This window comes from Tachyglossus aculeatus, chromosome 10 (genome assembly GCF_015852505.1).
Source record: "Tachyglossus aculeatus isolate mTacAcu1 chromosome 10, mTacAcu1.pri, whole genome shotgun sequence".
Lineage (NCBI taxonomy): Eukaryota > Metazoa > Chordata > Mammalia > Monotremata > Tachyglossidae > Tachyglossus > Tachyglossus aculeatus.
In genome coordinates, this window is record NC_052075.1 from 47307590 (window position 1) to 47329364 (window position 21775).

General features: G+C 48.8%; 1 protein-coding gene across 3 annotated transcripts in view; it reads right to left on the reverse strand.

The window, feature by feature from the left end:
- Positions 1 to 7576: 7576 nt before the first annotated feature.
- CNOT4 (CCR4-NOT transcription complex subunit 4) overlaps positions 7577 to 21775 on the reverse strand; it is a 129796-nt gene continuing 115597 nt past the window's right edge. For 2 of the 3 annotated variants that reach the window (XM_038753046.1, XM_038753047.1), the window contains exons 11-12: positions 8650 to 8862; positions 7577 to 7881 (exon numbers count right to left, since the gene is read on the reverse strand). In XM_038753046.1, the coding sequence (XP_038608974.1) occupies positions 7577 to 7881; positions 8650 to 8862 (518 nt within the window). The remainder of the gene's footprint in view (positions 7882 to 8649; positions 8863 to 21775) is intronic. The other variant, XM_038753048.1, reaches the window with a different exon arrangement.

Here is a 21775-nt window from a genome sequence, read left to right on the forward strand (position 1 = left end):
TAGTACAGTGCTCTGCACACAGTAAGCGCTCAATCAATACGACTGAATAGAAGGGTTTCATTTATTTTGTGAATATGTTTGGTTTCGTCGTCCGTCTCCCCCTTCTAGACCGTGAGCCCGCTGTTGGGTAGGGACCGTCTCTAGATGTTGCCAATTTGTACTTCCTAAGTGCTTAGTCCGGTGCTCTGCACACAGTAAGCGCTCAATAAATACAATTGAATAGAATGGTTTCATTGATTTTGTTAATATGTTTTCTTTTGTTGTCTGTCTCCCCCTTCTCGACTGTGAGCCCGCTGTTGGGTAGGGACTGTCTCTAGATGTTGCCAACTTTTACTTCCCAAGTGCTTAGTCCAGTGCTCTGCACACAATAAGCGCTCAATAAATACGACTGAATAGAAGGGTTTCATTACTATATGTTCCCCCACAACCCCCCTCTCCCTCCCCACTGCCTTACCTCCTTCCCCTCCCCACAGAACCTGTATATATGTACGTATGTTTGTACGGATTTATTACTCTATGCATTTATTTATTTTACTTGTACATATTTATTCTATTTATTTTATTTTGTTGATATGTTTCGTTGTCTGCCCTCCCCTTCTAGACTGCGAGCCCACTGTTGGGTAGGGACCGTCTCTATATGTTGCCAACTTGGACTTCCCAAGCGCTTAGTACAGTGCTCTGCACACAGTAAGCGCTCAATCAATACGATTGAATGAATGAATGAATAAATCCGATTAAAGGGATGAATGAATGAATGAATGAATGAATGAAGACATTAGCGCCCCCTCGTGGAGGAAGGGCAGATTAATTCCCCCGGACGGGGCGGGCTCAGGGCCGGGCTTTCTGCTGCCCCCTGCTGTCCGCACGGCTCCCCCACATCATAGGCCGGGCTCTCTGCTGCCCCCTGCTGTCCGCACGGCGCCCCCACATCATAGGCCGGGCTCTCTGCTGCCCCCTGCTGTCTGCACGGCTCCCCTACATCATAGGCCGGGCTCTCTGCTGCCCCCTGCTGTCCGCACGGCGCCCCCACATCATCGGCCGGGCTCTCTGCTGCCCCCTGCTGTCCGCACGGCGCCCCCACATGGCCTCCTGCACCTTTCCCACCGGCTCAAGTCGTCGAGAAATAAACCCAAGGCTAACGTTGGCAAGACTTGCTAGGAAAAGCCTGGAAAAAGACACGAGATGTGCCGATGGAACAATCGCCACAGAAATCCCAACAGACGGCTTTCCAGCGACCATGCACGGATCCCGAAAGCCGGACAGTGGAAAAAAAACAGGGAAGAAAGAGCATCGATTCTCTTGAAATGTGGTGTTGGGGAAGGCTTTTAATAATAATGATGGCACTTGTTAATAATAACAATAATAATAATGATGATGATGGCCTTTGTTAAGCACTTACTATTTACTTGAGAAGCAACGTGGCTCAGTGGAAAGAGCCCGGGCTTTGGAGTCAGAGGTCACGGGTTCAAATCCAGCTCCGCCCCTTAATAATAATAATAATAATTTTGGTATTTGTTATGTGCTTACTATGTGCAAAGCACTGTTCTAAGCGCTGGGGAGGATACAAGGTGATCAGGTTGTCCCCCGTGGGGCTCACACTCTTCATCCCCATTTGACAGATGAGATTACTGAGGCCCAGAGAAGTGACTTGCCCAAAGTCACACAGCTGACAATGGGCGGAGCCGGGATTTGAACCCATGACCTCTGACTCCAAAGCCCGGGCTCTTTTCCACTGAGCCACGCTGCTTCTCTACTTGTCAGCTGGGTGACTTTGGGCAAGTCACTTCACTTCTCTGGACCTCAGTTCCCTCATCTGTCAAATGGGGATTAAATGTGAGCCCCCAGTGGGACAACCTGATCACCTTGTAGCCTCCCCAGCGCTTAGAACAGTGCTTTGCACATAGTAAATGCTTAATAAATGCCATTATTATTATTATTATGTGCAAAGCACTCTTCTAAGCGCTGGGTAGGCTACAAGGTGATCAGGTTGTCCCATGGCGGGGGGCTCACAGTCAGTCCAACTTGTACTTCCCAAGCACTTAGTGCAGTGCTCTGCACACAGTATGCGCTCAATAAATACGATTGAATGAATGAATGAATCCCCATTAACTGAGGCCCAGAGAAGTGAAGTGACTTGCCCAAAGTCGCACAGCTGGCAATTGGCAGAGCCAGGATTTGAACCCATGACCACTGACTCCAAAACCTCTTTCCACGGAGCCACGCTGCTTCTCTAATAATTTTGGTATTTGTTAAGCGCTTACTATGTGCAAAGCACTATTCTAAGCGCTGGGGAGGTTACAAGGTGATCAGGTGGTCCCACGGGGGGCTCACAGTCTTAATCCTCATTAAGGATTAAGGGCAAGGGGGATTTGGCAGAGGCCTTGAGGTGGATAAACGGTGGGGACCAGTGGCGGAGTTGGCATAAAGCGCAGCTGGAAGGCTTGAGATGGGCCCAGGGAAGGCCGTCCCGCTGGACAAGGCGACTCCCCTTTTAGACTGTGAGCCCACTGTTGGGTAGGGACTGTCTCTATATGTTCCCAACTTGTACTTCCCAATCGCTTAGTACAGTGCTCAGCACACAGTAAGCGCTCAATAAATACGATTGATTGATTCACCTGCCAACCTCAAATCTTTCCTCTTTCCCTTTCCACTCAGCCCGAGCCCTCGCCATCCAGGTGAGCATTAGTGTGGTCCAGTGGGAAGAGCATGGGCCCGGGCGGCCCAGGACCTGGGCTCTAATCCCGGCTCTGCCAAATCCTTGCTGTGTGACCTCGAGCAAGTCATTTCCTTTCTCCGTGCCTCAGTTCCCCTGGTCTCCCTCCCACTTGGACGGTGAGCCCCTCGCAGATCAGGGACTCTGTCCAACCTGATTAACTTGTATTGGCCCCAGCACTTGGAATGGTGTTTGACACATAGTAAGCACTTAAATATCATTTAAAAAAAACCCTGAATAGTGTCATGTTGCCAACTTGTACTTCCCAAGCACTTAGTACAGTGCTCTGCACGCAGTAAGCGCTCAATAAATACGATCGAATGAATGAATGAATTTGGAATTGAAATAATGTTGGGAGTCCGGAGCTCTTCCTGCTGCTTCTGGAAAGAAGCCCCTGGCTGGGAATTCTGATCAGAGCCTGAAAGAAGCACCGCTCTCCCGTTCCTGGATTGAGTTAACTCTACCTCACTTTCCTACAGCGTCGAAGGCCCAGCTCTGATTTAGCCTGAAGAGGACTTGGCGGGGAAGCAGGAGATCTGAGCTCTAATCTTGACTCTGCCTCTCGCCTGCTGGGAGTTCTTGGGCAAGTCATTCAACCTCTCTGGGCTTCTGGTGTTTCATCTGTAAAATGAGACTAGAGCAAAACTGCCCAGAGGGGTGGTGGGGAGGTGAAAAGTGAACACTGATGGAAGGGAATGAGTGGGGCGGAAGCGATACAGATTTTAACAGAAAAGGCTTTTTAACATCAGCTTAGGCTTCAAACATTTCCGGCTGACGGACAGTAAGGGGTTGGAAGTTGGGTCAACAGTAATTATTGAAGAGAAGCAAGAAATACAGATCACATAACCCTCATCCCGCACACGATAATTTCTGCATTCATTCATTCATTCACTCAATAGTATTTATTTAGCGCTTACTCTATGCAGAGCACTGTACTAAGCGCTTGGGAAGTCCAAGTTGGCAACATATAGAGACGGTCCCTACCCAACAACGGGCTCACAGTCTAGAAAAGCACCTCACGAGCAATCTTGTACGGAGGCTTCAAAGTGGCTTTATCAATAAAGACATTGACTGTGGTTTCCTATCTCCTCTCATTGTGCCCACCCAAATAAAATGGATGGGGGGCTCAGTTTCTAAAAGCCTGAAATCCTAACTTTTTGACAGAGTGTAAAGCTGAAGGTAACAGACCCACCTCCTCCCACCTCATGATAGGACCTCCAAAGATTCCCCTACACCATCTCCGGTTTCTTTTCCTTCTTCCCAAGTAATCTGGAACCACAGACCAAATTACACCGCACCACTGGCTTGTTTTGTTTTTCTTTTTCAACCATACAATCAGTTTTGATTTCAGGAAGTGAATACGCTACTGTACTCTGTGTTTCTTTAAAAGTTTCCAAACAGTAGACAGACCAGCTTAGCAAATATTTCCCACCCTCAAAAATAAATAAATCACTGGGGCCACAAAAGTCCCACTTGAGCTGTAAAGTTTATTTTGCAGCTTCCGCATTAATCCACATCTGCTCATCTCCCTCCCACCCGCACCCGCATCCCCCGACCCCCTTCCCCCGACTTCAAGCTACATCTCTCGTTAGCAGGCCACGAGGAACAATTAGGTGTTCGGTCTAGGGATTCTAGTCCACTGGAGGAGGTGCCACACTAATGGTTCGTCTCAGTCTAAAACTCCCGCTCGGGGAAACAGACAAGTATCTGCCAGGAACAAATACACTCAGAGTCACCCCACCATGCTCAACCTCTGAAAACCCAACCAACAACAACAACGGGGGCACGTTGCGTCCACCCCGACACAGGCTTATTGAATAATTCTCATTTCTTTTCAGTGCTGGCCTCCTGGGCCTGGGCTTATTTTCAGAGCTGCATTAGATTCTATCTGCAGGCAAAAATTGCCTCAATTATACGCGCTGTCATCTCCTCCTCTTAAAAGGCTGCTTTAAAAAAAATCACCTATGCATTCCTCTGTACCAGTCTCTTTAGAGATTATGGTAAAAATACAATCTTTTCTGTGAAGAAAACTCACCTCCCGAGTGCCTAAAGAGGGAAATTTATTAATTTTTTTTCCTGCCCATTCTCCCCTTTGTGTCCCAGAGAGCCAAAACCTAAGCACTCTGCTGACACTGGAGTTTGTTTTCTGGGGAAAGGAGGGTGCTAATTATGTTGGTGAGCAGTTCATTAGATTGGCTCCTTCAAAGAACAAACTATCGCTGTGGCATCCCTCCGGGGTCGACCCCATATGTTTTCAAACTACCTGATCAGTCACCTCACTTATGGGTAGCCAGGGTTGAACTTCCATCCCAAAGGGTTCCTGACCCTTCTCCTGCAGGGCCTCAAGGTCAAACTGTCCGGCCACTGAAGACCCTAAATTAGAAGGAGAAAGGCACGTTCTGCGGGGTTCCGCAATCGGTCGTCGGCTCCTAAAACCGAGAGGCGGGGTGGATCTCCTCATTCACTTACCAAATCCTGGAACGGACTGGCTGTACACAATAGCAGATGATACCGAAAAAGTCACCGACTTCAAATCCTGCTTTCAGCTCGCCCCTCCACATTCCTTCAGGAGTGAGGAGAAAAAGGTTCCAAAAGAGAAAAATCAAAGGGACTGTCGCTTTTAGCCACATTTGTTCACGTGGTTCTCGGTAGCTACAATTAAGGCCGGATAGATAGTCTTCACAATCCACTCATCAAACGGTGGGAAGGTTGATGCAGGCCATTCATCTGTCGCCACATGAACCGGGCTAGTTTTCTTTAAGGCCGGGGATTTTAAGACACACAAACACCGCCCCTTGGTAATTGGAAAAGAAAGCAAGAGTGAGGTAGCCCATCCCACGCTGGAGGCTACCACACAAGCTGAGCTGACACTCGCCCGCGTCCCTACCTGACCCCGGGAAGACACCGCAGGGGTGCTTCTTGTAAAGAGGAGGGTTGACTTGAAACCACCCAGCTTTGTGCCCGTCTTCAGCCATCCAGAATAAGAAGTACCAATTCGACACTCCATCCATCGATGGTACTGAGCGCTTCCTGTGAATAGAGCACCGCACTTAAGCGCTTAGCGCCGGACACGGGCAGTGCGTCCGTCTAGATCATCATCATCATCAATCGTATTTATTGAGCGCTTACTATGTGCAGAGCATGGTACTAAGCGCTTGGGGAGTACAAATTGGCAACATATAGAGACAGTCCCTACCCAACAGTGGGCTCACAGTCTAAAAGATTAATCACGTTCTCAGGTTCGACTGGTTTCTTCCCGGGGTCCTCCGCCGGTTACTGGCAAGTCCGTCTGCCTGCCCGTCACCCAACTGCTCGCTTCCTCAGCTGGTTGAGGAAACCCCTTCGTGGCTCGGGGACCTCCTGAAAACCAGCGAAGACAATATTCCCGCTGGCTAGACCCCCCTGCCGACTTCTGGGATCGATAATGACTGCTAATTTGGTCTGAGCCCCGGCCCAAATGGTGATCTCTAATCCCTCCGCCTCGCCGGCCTGTGTTTTTCGCCCTCCCGACCAGACGCAATATACCTTGGCATCTCCCAGCTGCTCGATCCCAGGAGTTTCTCACCCACGTGGGTGTTAGGGATCGACAGAAACAGAAAAAAAAAAAAAAAAATCAAGGGTCATCATCAAGTTTTCTGTTTTATTTAAGATTTTAGTTTTAATTCTGAAGAGGTACATTTCCTTGTTTTTAGTTTTAGCGTCAGGTTATAACCATGTTTAACTGTTTTTTTTTCTTTTATCCTGTCTTTTCAATACTGCACAAACGTCCAGAAACTACAGGGTTAAGTAAAAGCTGCAGGCAGAGGTCAAAGGTTGCGCTCCTGATGGTGAACTTATGGCCCCAATGCAGTGCTATCCCAGAGTGCCCTGGTCAAAATTTAACTTTGGGGGGGGTTGGGGGGCGGTAAAAAAAAAAAAAAAAAAAAAGAGAGAGACCGACAGATAGAAAGACTGAAGTAAATATCACTCGTATTTCAGCTGCTTATAATATGATGTATATGCTAGGTATTAAATCTGTGAATACTTTTAAAACATTTATGTTTACTTTAAACCTAAAGCCAAAATTTTGGGTTTAAAAAAAATACCCCTCCCTTCCCCCTCAACTTTATAAACTCTCTAGCAACAGGTCAGTTACTGCTATAGAACAATATTCCTCCTTAAACCAACTTTCATGACAACCCTTTGGCTTACTGACATCATCAAGTATCCCTGCAACTTGCCCCCCAGGAAAAAAAAAAAAAAGAAATAGAAAAAAGGAAAAAAAAAAGGGAGGAAAAAAAGAAAAGAAAAGCATTTTCTCTGCACAGTGATCTGCTCGAATGCCAACTGGATGCCACCGCTCCTCTCTCTGCGGTTCGGCCAATCCTTTTTAAACAAACCAGTTTTTTAAGTGTCTGCAGTTGATTCTGCATTTACCTGACCTTCCCCGTAGATTAACTGTGATTTTCTGCTAGGCAGAAAATCTCATTATTATGTGCAAAAGACAAACGGTAATTCTCTAAGTATCAAAACTGCCCTTATTTCTCTCTTTTTTTTTTTTCTTTTTAAAAGGCTTTTCGGGAAAAAAATTCAAGTGTCGTCCGGACACTAGCTCAGCGGAAACTTTGACGACAAAAAGGTATGGTCGTGACCCTGTGATCGCATTGCATTTGGGGGTGGGGTGGGGCGGGGGCGGGGGACGGGGAGGAGAAAAGAAGTCGGATCGGGAACTGGATTCTTCAGAAAGAAAGATATGAGGCGGGGGCGGAGGATGATGGATGGATGGATGGATGGATGGATGGATGGATGGATGGATGGATGGGCTGGAAGGGTGGAGACAGGGTGGGCTGATTCCTGCATTTCTAACGGTGCCGGCTCCTTCCCCTAATGGCGGTCCAGTGCTGAACTCTGTAGTAAATCTGTGGGGGGTTTGCTGGGGGGTCTGAAGGCCGTCTGAAAACCGGGGGGAGGGGAGTGGAAGCTGGTGGGATTGGAAGGGGGCGAGTAGGGATTCCAGCTGGCTCTGTGCAGCGGGATCTGTGTGCTGAAGGGGTTACTGTGCTGGGGGGTCTGGGACGGGGCGGCACTGGGGCCGTCCATCTCTGTGAGGGCCTGGAGGGACTTGAGCCAGTGTGGAGGATTGTCGTCTTGAAGAGAGTCTAAACTGTTTCCTGTGGACGCCGGGATTCCTGAGGAGGGAAGAAAGTGGAAACTGGTGAAGTTCGAGGAGCGAGAGCGAGCGCGCGTCAACCTGAGAGGAAACGTCACCGATCGGTTGCTGGGTCTAGCAACCAGGTGAAAACACCCCGTCCCTTGGTGATTGCAAAGAAAGCGACCATAAGCTTTTTTCCTCCCGAGTAGCTCCTCCCAACCATAAGCTTTTTCCTCCCGAGCAGCGCCCTCGGTCTCCGCTCCCCGCCCAGAGACCGAGAGCTCGCTTCGGTCCCCACGTCGACCCTTGCCGACGTGCCCATCTTCCCCCCACCGGGGTGACCGGGGTCCCCACTCCGCTACAGACTCTCCGCCCTCCGGCCTGTCCACCCCGAAACGACCCGTGGACGTCCCCTGACCGTGCTTCGCCCTCTCTACTGGGGACGCACGGATGCTACCGCCTTATAAGAGAGAGCTTTATAACAAAAGTGGAGTATGTCCCTTTGAAAACCGAGGAAGAGGTCCGTTCGGCGTCTCGGGACCTTGGGGGCAGACACAGGCTAACCGAAGACCGACGGCGGGATGCCGGGCACTTGGACCACCTAGCAAGGCTCCGGGCCGCTATAGGGGAGCGTTCATTAAAGACACCTGAGGGAAGGCGGGTCCCCTACGGCCGCCCAGCCCCGGTGGCTTGGGGAAACGGAGGAAGACGGGCTCACGACGGCTCGGGCTGGCGGCTGCTAGGCATCACCCTGCTCGGGTGGTGACGGTCGGTGGAGCTGAAGGAGAGGGAGACGTTTGGTTACCTGTGATGATGGCGGGGTCCATCCAGCTGCCAGGGCTGTCCCAATTCAGGCCGTCCGTGGTGGCAGGGTTGGACGTTGGCGCACTGTGGTTGGCGTTGGAGGGGGAAGAGGCATTGGGCAGTCCACCAAAGTTGATGTTAATGTTGGGTAGAAGTGCCCTTAGCCCGTCCTGCCATTCCTTCATATTTAAACTCTCTACAGAACTGCTGTTGTCTGGGAGATTTACCAACAAAAAAAAAACAACAAAAAAAAAAAAAAGAAAAAAAGAAAATTAAAAAAAAAGAAAAACCAAAACCAAAATAAAATGAAAGATAAAAAAAAAAATAAAAAGCCGAAGTTAGAAACAGATGTTCGTTCTTTGGTGGGTAGAGGGGCAATTATTCTTTCTGTACTAAGCATTTCATATTGCAAAATCAACTTGGGCTGGGTTTTACAGCAGTGTGAACTTGGAGAGGAGGTCGCTACAGTTTTTCAATTTTAAAGTCTTTGGAGGAAGAAAGGGAGCTACCCTTTCTTTGTTCATGCAACCTCTTCCCCTTGGTGTACTCAGCAACTTTTAATCCAGTTTAAAGGCTTGAACAACCGCCACAGAAAAGATTCCCGTTGCACTACATTATTGTTTGAGAGGGACTGAGCCAATCAGACTTTTCTGCTCTGGCAAAGCGCAAGACACCTGAAAGGCCCATCGCTGGCCGTTTGCCTCTGAGTCCGCTGAATGACGAAAATCGATCAACGGTATTCGCTGAGGGCTTATTTTGTGCAGGGCACCGTACTAAGCACAATACAAAGAGTTGGTAGGTGTGATCCCTTGCCCACAAGGAGCTTACGGTCTAGAGAAAATGTCGGGACTGCCCTGTGACTAAGAAATGCTTGTCAATGCGGGGAGGGAAGTTGGCAGATTTTGTTGAATCTAAGGCTGGATATGTCACTTCAGCAGGGGAAGGTGGGAATGGGTTCTTTATTCAAAAAGAATAATTTTCCTCTAGGCAAAAGAAAGGGAGGAATGGACTAAGAGACCTTTCTGAACATAGGGAGCTTACATACTAACAGGGGAATCATGCAACGTTTTTTACTGTTAAAAATACCTGCATTATTAACAAGGGGCAGCTCGATTCCTACCTAATAATAACAATGGCATTTACTACGTGCTTACTATGTGCAAAGCACTGTTCTAAGCGCTGGGGAGGTTACAGGGTGATCAGGTTGTCCCATGGGGGGGCTCAAAGTCAATTCCCATTTTACAGATGAGTTAACTACGGCACAGAGAAGTGAAGTGACTTGCCCAAAGTCACACGGTTGACAACTGGCAGAGCCGGGATTTGAACTCACGACCTCTGACTCCAAAGCCCGGGCTCTTTCCACTAAGCCACGCTGCTTCTCTACCTAGCCGTTGGGGGGACGGATTTAAGGAGTCTAACTAGTCTAACGGGTTTAGCAGTGGCATTACGTAGGGCCCACTTTAAGGAACACACTCTACTAGGTGAATTATAAGGCAAGCCCTGACCTTGAGGCGCTTAATGGAAGGAGCCAAATATGCAACAATTTAGGGTTTTTCACTACTCTCTAGTCAGCCTTGCTGGGCAGCGGGGCTAGGAAAAGGGAAAAATAGTGGGGTCGGTGCTGCTCGGGCAAAAATTTGGATCCGCCAGATTTTCACGCACCCTCTTCTCTGTATGCCAGTGACTTCTGGCCTGTTCAAAGGGATGGATTACTCAGAGGATTCCCTAAGTCTATTATGGACAGATACCCTGCCCGGTTCACCACCGCACTGGACAAAACACTTTAAGTCCAGGCACAGCCAAAAAAGTCTTGCTTCCTCCAAACAGGAAGGTCAAGTTCATCAAAAGAATAGTGCCACATTAAGGACGAAAAACACATGCCATACAGCCCACTGCTGTGTACGTTCAATGGCACCATGTCCACAAGGCGCTAAGTCCTCGTCCCCAAAACACCTTTAGATACTTTCTAGCTTTAAAGTCACGGAACCCAACCAGTTCACTGGGTGAGACAGATTCTTAAAGGCATCAAGGGTGGTTGACGGGTTCATCGGCTGTTCACGTCTCCCACGCTATTCTATGGTACCGAGGATAAAGGTGCTTCTGAAACCCAGCACCTCTAGGTCACCTAATGGCTTAGGCTCTCACATTTCTCACTGAACAGATCCGTGTGCTCTATTACTTCCTCCTATCTGCCATTTTTTTCTTTAAAGTGTCCGTCTCCCCACCTGGCCTGTGAGCTCCTCAAAGGCAGGGATTTGCAGGGCTCTGCACAGAGCAGAGGTTTGTTGTCTGTCTCCCCCTTCTAGACTGTGAGCCCACTGTTTGGTAGGGACTGTCTCTATGTTGCCAACTTGTACTTCCCAAGTGCTTAGTACAGTGCTCTGCACACAGTAAGCGCTCAATAAATACGACTGATTGGTTGATTGATTGGTAAAGGCCTGCTCTTAAGATAGCCAGTGTGCGGACCATCTAAACCAGGGCTGGTGGAGGTAGCGTTGGACAGAGAGGGGCCTGAATAAGGAACATCTGGTGATCCCAATGGCTCTCTCAGTCCTGGTTAGAAAGTTGATTACCAGAACTACCACACTGAATTACCACATTAATCCAGTCACCTACCACACGAATACAATTATTCATCCTATCCCACCTAGACTACTGCAACAGCCTCCTTGCTGACCTCATAACCTCCTTTGTCTCCCCACTCCTGTCCATACCTCACTCCGCTGCCTGGATTATCTTTGTACAGAAACGTTCAGGACATGTCACCACCGCCTCCTGACCCCCTTCAAAAATCTCCAGTGGCTGCCTATCCACCTCCATATCAAACACAAACTCTTCACCATTGGCTTTAAAACACGCCATCACCTTGCCCCCTCCTACCTCACCTCGCTTCTCTCCTTCTACAACCAAGCCCACTCAATTCAGTCCTCGGGCGTTAACCTTCTCAATGGGCCTCCATCTCACCTGTCTCGCCGACGACCCCGGCCCCCATCCCGCCTCTGACCTGGAACGCCCTCCCTCCTCAAATCTGCCAGATAATGACTCTTCCCCCGTTCAAAGCCTTACTGAAGGCCCATCTCCTCCTAGAGGCCTTCCCAGACTAAGCCCCACTTTTCCTCCCCCCCACTCCCTTCTGCATCGCCCTGACTTGTTCCCTCTGCTCTTCCCCCTCCCACCCCTCCGCCTCATAGTACTTGGGTATACATCTGTCATTTTATAATAATAATGGTGACATTTATTAAGCGCATACTATGTACAAAGCACTGTTCTAAGCGTTAGGGAGGTTACAAGGTGATCAGGTTGTCCCACCAAGGGCTCACAGTCCTAATCCCCATTTTACAGATGAGGTAACTGAAGCCCAGAGAAGTTAAGTGACTTGCCCAAAGTCACACAGCTGACAATTGGCAGAGCTGGGATTTGAAACCCTGACCTCGGACTCCAAAGCCCGGGCTCTTTCCACTGAGCTTCGTATTGATGTCTGTCTCCCCTAGTCTGTGAGCTCATTGTGGGCAGGGGGGACTGTCACGTTTTACTGTACTATATTTTCCCAAGCACTTAGCAGTGTCCTGCACACAGTAAGCGCTTAATAAATACGGCTGAGTGAATGAACGAACTATTTTGGTAAACATTTCTTGGGCACAGAGATTGTGCCTTTTACCATAGAGGTTCACTGTCTTACAGTAACAGGCTTCCGAATCTGGAAGGGGAATACCAGCTACTCACACACATGTTCAAGGGTGAGAGTTAGCCAGGTGAATCCAGAAACGGTCCACCCGGGGTTACAGTTACACCATGATGACAGAAATTGGGGGTCGGGGGGAGAACGGGACAGGGGGTGCCACTTTCCCTCCTCAGGTGGCTCTCCTGGATGAGCCAGATAATAAGGGGGAAGTTCTTTTCCAGGATACGGGCCTAGAAAAGCAACCAATCCATCAGTAGCATTTTATGGTGCAGCTACTATGGGGAGGGCACTGCACTGCTTGCTTAGGAAGATGTGCTTAGAAGACATGTTTCTTTTCAAGGGGAGAAAAGTTCCGAGTTCCCTAACTAGGCTATAGTTTCAACAGTTACTCAGTTCCTTGGTGGTCTGACCCCCTGAGTCTTTGGATGATGATTACCTGTCCTATAGAAAGCAAGGGAATGCCTCCAGTAGCTTATGGAGACTGCCAGAGCTTTCCACTTTCAGAGTGACTCTTTCCTTTTTTTAAAAAAAAAACGGTATTTGTTAAGCACTTTCAATGTGTCAAATGCTGTTCTAAGCACCATGGTAGATACAAGTGAATTGGATTGGACAGAGTCTCTGTCCCGCACGGGGCTCACAGTCTAAATAGGAGGAAGAACGGAGGCCCAGAGAAATAAAAGTGACTTGCCCAAGGTCACACAGAAAAAGCATTATGCAGAGCCAGGATTAAGATTAGAACTCAAGTCCTCTGACTCCCAAGCCTGAGCCCTCTCTACTAGGCTACGTGGCCAAAATTATGGTCATGTAAAAGCCTTGGGGGCCTGAATTTTTGGCTACCGCTTGTCACAATGACTAAGCCCATGTCTTCAAGGTGGGAGCGGTTGGAAGCCGAGAAAAAACCTGGGGCAAAGCCAACTCCCAGGCCCCAGGAGGACAAAAATACACTTTCCACTTCAAGAAATGGGCAGTTCTGACCTCCGGCCAGATCTGCTACGGCTAGGGCAGTGGTAGCAAAGGGCTCCCAGATGAAAAGAGCTATGAAGGACTCCAAACTCTACCATGAGAGAGTGACCCTTCATGAGGGGAGAGGGACCCCTTATGAGGGGAGAACAGCCCAGGATGGTAGGCTCCAGTGGGCCGTCGTCAACGACCAACGCTGATGCACTGAAATGGGAGAAGCCGCTGGGCAACTCCAAACCCGGTGTTCTGGGCTGGAGGAGTTGGGGAGGTCACAAGCATGCCCGCTAACCCAACTGCTTAGGAATGCCAGCCGGGGTTGTACTACCCTGGAAGCAGAGAAGCAGCTTGGCTCAATGGAAAGAGCACGGGTTTAGGAGTCAGAAGTCATGGGTTCAAATCCCAGCTCCGCCACATGTCTGCTGTGTGACCTTGGGCAAGTCACTTAACTTCTCTGAGCCTCAGTTCCCTCATCTGTAAAATGGGGATTAAGACTGTGAGCCCCACATGGGACAACCTGACCTTGTATCTCCCCCCTACCCGGTGCTTAGAACAGTGATTTGCACATAGTAAGCGCTTAACAAATGCTATTATTATTATTATTATTATTATTATCCCTGGGCTTCTAATAATGGATAGAGTCCGGACGTGGGAGTCTGAAGGAGCTGGGTTCTAAACCCGGCTCTGCCACTTGTCTGCTGCTGTGTGACCCTGGGCAAATCACTTCACTGCTCTGGGCCTCCATTACCTCATCTGTAAAATGAGGATTAAGACTGCGAGCCCCATCTGGGACAGGAACAGTGTCCAACCTGATTACCTTGTAAAAGTGCCTGGCATGTCGTAAGTGCGTAACAAATACTATTAAAAAAAAAAGTTGGCGGATCCATTCTCTGTGTGACCTTGGACAAGTCGCTTCACTTCTCTGTGCCTCAGTTCTTCATCGGTAAAATGGGAATTAAGACCACGAGCCCCATGTGGGACATGGACTATGTCCAACATGATAAACTTGGATCTACTCCAGCACTACCTGGCACAATACAGTAAGCGATTAATGACTACCATTAAAATAAAAATAGTAATAATAATAATAATACAAGGGAGATGTCTTTGCTGGGCAGAAGCACCCACAGAGCTGAAAACAGGGGCAGCTGCAGCCCGGGCAGGGGGACCACCACCTTACGGAACCACGTTCCACTTTCCTCCCAACATGTTCGATCCATGACTCTAGCATGATCCATTCCAAAGACATGCCTGCACCTGCCTCAGGAGATCACTCAATGCAGAATTCCACTACAGAAACAAGTCGCCTGCTTCTCTTTGGTTAATTCCAGGGTGAGGGATTTTTTTTTTTGTTTTTGTTTATCCAAACCTCACAAACCCACTTCTAAATAATCTGGACATGAATGTTGCGTGGGTTGGATGCGAGCACTTCAAAAGTACACCCAGTTTCTTTAACAGAGCCTCTGTGTGGAGCAAAACCTTTGCGGTAACTTGGATCTGACACGGCTCCCGTGAGGGCCGTATGACTCGGAACCCCCTCCCCACATGAGCGGTGAAGAACCTGGAATTGGGCTCCGCTAGTCGCAACGCTCTGGTCCGCTCGCCACATTTACCAGGCCTACGTCTTCTGTCTTTTCATCGGGTCACCTCTCCTTACGTGTCTGCTGCCGACCCAGGCTCTCTGAGGGATGGAGACTGTACCTAATTCCCATCTGTTTTCCCCAGCTCTTGGAGTACACTGCTTTGCCTACAGCAGGGGCCTAGGGAGCAAATCAAGTGTCGATCTGAAAACAGGAGTGGAGTTCGGGGACTAATCAGAAAAATCTGCAAACTCCCTCAATACCATAACCCACTGATCACAGTGAAACGGGTACGATTAAATCCTCACCTCTACTGTAACGCGTTACACTCCTTGCGACGCTTTCTGAAGAAACCAATCCACTTTTTCAGCCCCTTCAAGTTTACTGCTGACCCCATGAACGATGAACCTCTAGTGCCCAGAATACATGGAAATTTGGATGCCACACTCAAGCAGAATGAGCCTCAACTCCAAGACTATTCCTTGATTTGTGACAGAGTAGCCTCTTCCCAGTTCTCCTCAGCAGACCTGACATTCAGATCCCGAAACTCCCACTAGGCAATCCGCTATGACGGAAGAGAAGCGGTGAGGCCTCATGGGAAGACCACGGTCCTGGGAGCCAGAGGACCTGGATTCTAATCCTGGCTCCTCCACTTGTCGGCTGTGTGACCTTGGGTAAGTCACTTCCTCTGCGACTCAGCTCCCTCATCTGTAAAGCAGGGATTAAGCCAGTGAGCCCTATGTGGGACAGAGACTGTGTCCCACCCGATTAGTTTCTCTCTAACCCAGAGCCTAGTATAGTGCCTGGGAATAATAGTAATTGTGGCATTTGTTAAGTGCTTGCCCAGGTGTGTGCCAGGCGCTGCACTAAGCAGTGAGAAGCAGCGTGGCTCAGTGGAAAGAGCCTGGGCTTTGGAGTCAGAGGTCATGGGTTCAAATCCCGGCTCTGCCAATTGCCAGCTGTGTGACTGGGCAAGTCACTTCACTTCTCTGGGCCTCAGTTCCCTCACCTGTAAAATGGGGATGAAGACTGTGAGCCCCGCGTGGGACAACCTGATCACCTTGTAACCTCCCCAGCACTTAGAACAGTGCTTTGCATGTAGTAAGTGCTTAATCAATGCTATCATTAAGCACTGAGATAGGTACAAGCAAATCGGGTTGGACACAGTCCCTGTCCCACATGGGGCACCCAATCTCAATCTCCATTTTAAGGAGGAACTGAGGCCCAGAGAAGTGAAGTGGCACGCCCAAGGTCACACAGCAGATCAGTAGCAGAACCTGGATTAGAACTCATGAGAAGCAGCATGGCTCAGTGGAAAGAGCATGGGCTTGGGAGTCAGAGGCCATGGGTTCAAATCTCAGCTCCGCCGCTTGTCAGCTGTGGGACTTTGGGCAAGTCACTTCACTTGTCTGGGCCTCAGTGACCTCATCTGGAAAGTGGGGATTAAGACTGCAAGCCCCACTGGGACAAACTGATTACTTTGTATCCTCCCCAGTGCTTAGAACAGTGCTTTGCACATAGTAAGCACTTAATAAATATCATCAATATTATTATTATGACCTTCTCATTCTCTGGCCTGTGTTCTAGCCACTCCGTAATGTTGCTTCCATAGCACATGGTACACAGCAAGCGCTTAACAGATTTGTACAGATTTATTACTCTATTTATTTTACTTGTACATATTTACTATTCTATTTATTTTGTTAACGATGTGCATCTAGCTGTAATTCTTTGTTCTGACGGTTTTGACACCTGTCTACATGTTTTGTTTTGTTGTCTGTCTCCCCCTTCTAGACCGTGAGCCCGTTGTCGGGTAGGGACCGTCTCTATATGTTGGTGACTTGTACTTCCCAAGCGCTTAGTACAGTGCTCTGCACTCAGTAAGCACTCAACAAATACGATTGAATGAATGAATATCATAAAATAAAGGAGAAAGAGGGGTATCTGACACGGTATTCACTTGTACATCCAAGGAAAATGTCTGATTCAGGCTCCTCCCAGCCTGACTTCCCCTTTTCTCCTACAGGGATGGAGCCAAGGCTCCGTGCAAGATGCTGGAAACCTGGGCTCTGCCGCATTACTCAGCCGGGCGAGTAGGAAAAGAAACGGAAGCCGTTCCCGTTTGTTTTAGCAGCAGCGTTTCTCCAATCTGAGGATGGCGTTGACGGGGTGGGGCTGACTGGAGGCGAGAATATGGCCACTGGCAAGTGATGGCGGCGTCTGCTGCAGCCCCACTCTGCTCCATTTGCTTCAACAGCCCACCTCCTCTCCTAGCCTTCCTTCATAATAATAATAATTATGGTACTTGTTAAGCGCTTACTATGTGCCAAGCACTGTTGTAAGCGCTGGGGTAGATATAAGTTAGGTTGGACGCAGTCCCTGTCCCACACTCAATCTCCATTTTTTACAGATGAGGTATAACACCCTCATCACTGGGAAGTGAAGTGACCTGCCCAGTGTCACACAGCAGACAAGTGATGGTGTGGAAATTATCTCATCTCAACACAACACACACACACACCCACCAGCCATTTCTATGTAGAACAAAGGATGTTTTTCTACTTTTCCCCTCACTCAACTACACGATGATTTTGCCCCCCAATTAGCTACCGATCTACTTGCCCCAGACAAACACCTGCCTCATCTTTCTTTTGGCTACTTCTACCTGGGCTTTTCCAAGTCATTTTTTTTTCTTTTGATTTAACGATATTTGTTAAGTGTTTACTATGTGCCAAGCACTGTTCTGGGCACTGGGGTAGATACAAGCTAATCAGGTTGGATGCAGTCCATGTCCCTCACGAGGCTCACGATCTTAATCCTCATTTTGCAGATGAGGTGACTGAGGCCCAGAGAAGGGAAGTGGCTCGCTTAACGTCACGCAACAGACGAGGGGCAGAGCTGGGATTAGAACCCAGGTCCTTCTGACTCCCCAGACCCAGGCTCTATCCACACTGAAATGCCACTCATTCATTCATTCATTCAATCGTATTTTTTGAGCGCTTACTGAGTGCAGAGCACTGTACTAAGTGCTTGGGAAGTACAAGTTGGCAACATATAGAGACGGTCCCTACCCAACAGAGGGCTCACAGTCTAGAAGGAGGAGACAGACAACAAAACAAAATATATTAACAAAATAAAATAAATAGAGTAAATATGTACAAATAAAATAGAGTACACAAAAATATACACATATATACAGGTGCTGTGGGGAGGGGAAGGAGGTAAGATGGCGGGGATGGGGAGGGGGAGGAGGGGGGGGAGGAAGGAGGGGGCTCAGTCTGGGAAGGCCTCCTGGAGGAAGTGAGCTCTCAGTAGGGCTTTGAAGGCAGGAAGAGAGCTAGCTTGGCAGATGGGCAGAGGGATTGGGGGCATTCCAGGCCAGGGGGAGGACGTGGGCCGGGGGTCGACGGCGGGACGGGAGAGAACGAGGAACAGTGAGGAGATTAGCGGCAGAGGAGCGGAGGGTGCGGGCTGGGCTGGAGAAGGAGAGAAGGGAGGTGAGGTAGGAGGGGGTGAGGTGATGGACAGCCTTGAAGCTGAGGGTGAGGAGTTTCTGCCTGATGCGTAGGTTGATGGTAGCCACTGGAGATTTTTGAGGAGGGGAGTAACATGCCCAGAGCGTTTCTGCACAAAGAAATGCCACTGTCCATGTCCCGGGTTCTGAGCTACAGATACCTCACTCTTATGATTATATCACCACGCAAATGAGCAAAAGCTTACGATCTTCAAGTGGGTGAAAAAAATCATTGGGTGCAGAGTCTACTACAAATTTGCAATTGGAGGTTAGGGGAGGAAACGTGATTAGCTGCAAGACTATTCTTCTGAGGCCAATGCTCACCACCGAGACCACTTCCTGGGAACGGCAGGCATCGCTGGAAGCTTTCGGGACACGAGGCCCTCTGCGTCAGGGGAGGGGCCGCCTCTGGACTAAAGGGAGAGATTGGCTCCAAGAGGACGGGAGGGAAAGAGAGGGGAGTCCACGCGTGCCCAGCTGGAGCTTAGCCTGGGTTGGCTTTGTGGCAACCTATTCTGGCCCTGGGGGCTTTCCCAAGCCTATGCAGAGCTCTGCTTCTAGTAAGAATAGTAAATGTGGCATCTGTTAAGTGCTTAATACGGGCCAACCACCGTAGATACAAGATAATCAGGGTGGACACAGCCCCTGTCCCACACAGGGCTCACAGTCTAAGGGGGAAGGAGGGCAACTACTGAAACCTCATTTTACAGATGAGGAAACTGAGGCCCAGAGCTGTGAAGTGACTTGCCCATGGTCATGCAAGGTAAACGGCAGAGCCAGGATAAGAACCCAGGTCCTCTGACCCACAGGCTTGGGCTCTTTCTCCTAGGCCAGGTTGCTTCTGACGTAGAGGTGTTGACTCTTGCAGGAGTTTTTCGTGAACAAGAACACAGAGTCCGGTAGCCCACCCAACCGAGGTGGGTGAGGGGGCCGGGGGGAGGGGGTGATCAATGAAAAGGGGTATCATGGGTTGGAAGGGGAAACACAAATTGCAAACAGCAGCTGAAAAAAAGCAAAGAGGCAGTCTGAAACTAACAGAGAGGGCAGAGGGGAGACAGCCAGGGAAACGGACAGAAGGGAGGCATATTAAACAGGAAAAGTGAGAGGCATCTAATTCAGTCCAGGAGAGATTGAGAATTCCTGCTTGTACCCCACAAGCTGGAGCTAAGTACATGACTACTAAGGCGACTGTCACAAAATGATTCACATTCAGGACAACTATAAACTAGAAGGTTCCCTTTAGCTTCCAGGACGTGGGATGACTAGAAAGCTGCTGAGATTCCAAATTAGAAATACAACTTAATGGCCTTGTACCAATCTTTGGTTTGATCTTCCCAAGCCCCAGATGATTGAAGTTTCCAGTTTAATAAACCAAGAAACAAACCACTCTGGCTTACTAGCGATTTTAGGCTCCTATTTCCTGGAAAAGGCGGCTCAGCGCTAACCAGGTTCTACACACATTCAGGCTGTCCCTCACAATGAGATAAAAGTCACCGTCAAATCAGTCACTATTTGCGGGAGGCGGGCGGGGGAATAAATGCCTATGACTGAGCACCACTGACCTCATTTCGTATAATCTGTAAAAATAATCATCCTGACAGGCCAACTAATAATAATAATAATAATAGTATTTGTTATGCACTTACTATGTGCCAACCACTGTTCTAAACGCTGGGGAGGCTACAAGGCAATCAGGTTGTCCCATGGGGGGCTCACAGTTTTAATCCCCATTTTACAGATGGGGTAACTGAGGCCCAGAGAAGTTAAGTGACTTGCCCAAACATGCAGTTGATTACACAAAAATTGTTTGAGGCCCTCTCGTAGGTATATTTTAAGTTCACCAACATTTCCAATATCTGATTTTAAGACAGAAATGTATTTTACCACACTAGCGTTGGCAGATTCACCACTTCTATTTACTCTAACAGCAGCAACAAAAAATGATGACTCCCTAAGCGAAAAATCACACTTCTGAAAGTTGCCGAGGCAGAAGACTGCTACTCTTGGCGCCGGAGGGAGGTGGCAAGTTACAACCTGGCAGCTCCTGTGCCTTGCCCCTGGCAAGGCTGAGACGTCCCGGCCCACTTAAAGAGCCGTGGCAGCACCTGAGATGAGCCATTCTGGGATCTGTGTTGCCACCTTGGGCCTCGTGGGCCACTCTGTTTGTACATATTTATTACTCTATTTATTTATTTTACTTGTACATATCTATTCTATTTATTTTATTTTGTTCATATGTTTGGTTTTGTTCTCTGTCTCCCCCTTTTAGACTGTGAGCCCACTGTTGGGTAGGGACCGTCTCTATATGTTGCCAACTTGGACTTCCCAAGCGCTTCGTACAGTGCTCTGCACACAGTAAGCGCTCAATAAATACGATTGATTGATTTACACTCACTTGTGTGGTTAGGAGGGGCAACGGAGGGCCGGTCAAAGCAGGGACGATGGCTATCCCGCCGGTCCCCCAGATCGTAAGCTCGCTGTGGGCAGGGCATGTTCCTTGATTATCTACTCCTCGGGAGAGCTCACCTCCTCCAGGAGGCCTTCCCAGCCTGAGCCCCCTTTTTCCTCTCTTCCTCCCCATCCCCCCCGCTCTACCTCCTTCCCCTCCCCACAGCACCTGTTTATATGTTTGTATAGATTACTCTATTTTACTTGTACATATTTCCTATTCTATTTATTTTGTTAATCATGCGCATCTAGCCTTACTTCTATTTATTCTGACGACTTGACACCTGTCCACCCGTTTTGTTTTGTTGAAGCAGCGTGGCTCAAGGGACAGAGCACGGGCTTTGGAGTCAGAGGTCAGGGGTTCAAATCCCGGCTCCACCAGTTGTCAGCTGTGTGACTTTGGGCAAGTCACTTCACCTCTCTGGGCCTCAGTTACCTCATCTGTAAAATGGGGATTAAGACTGTGAGCCCCCTGTGGGACAACCTGATCACCTTGTAACCTCCCCAGCGCTTGGAACGGTGCTTTGCATATAGTAAGCGCTTAATAAATGCCATCATCATCATCATCAACAGGGAACGTATCCACCAATTCTGCTACACTGTCCTCCCCCCCGGTGCTTGGTACATGATAAGTGCTTGGAGAAGCAGCGTAAGCGCTTAGTACATTGTTCTGCACACAGTAAGCGCTCAATAAATATGATTGATTGATTGATTGACTGACTCAGAAGGACCTGGGTTCTCGTTCTTAGAGTTTCGGGTCTCCCGCAAGCACGCTCTTTTACAAGTCAAAGGGCTCACAACCCAATTAGGCGATACATTGTCAGGCTCTGATTCACACTAAACCAAATAATTGTTTCAATTTGATTAGTCTTCTGGTTTAGTGGCATCTTAACCCAGCCTGCTGGTTGAAACGGAGCATTTTAAAGAGTCGATCGAGGCCTCGCAC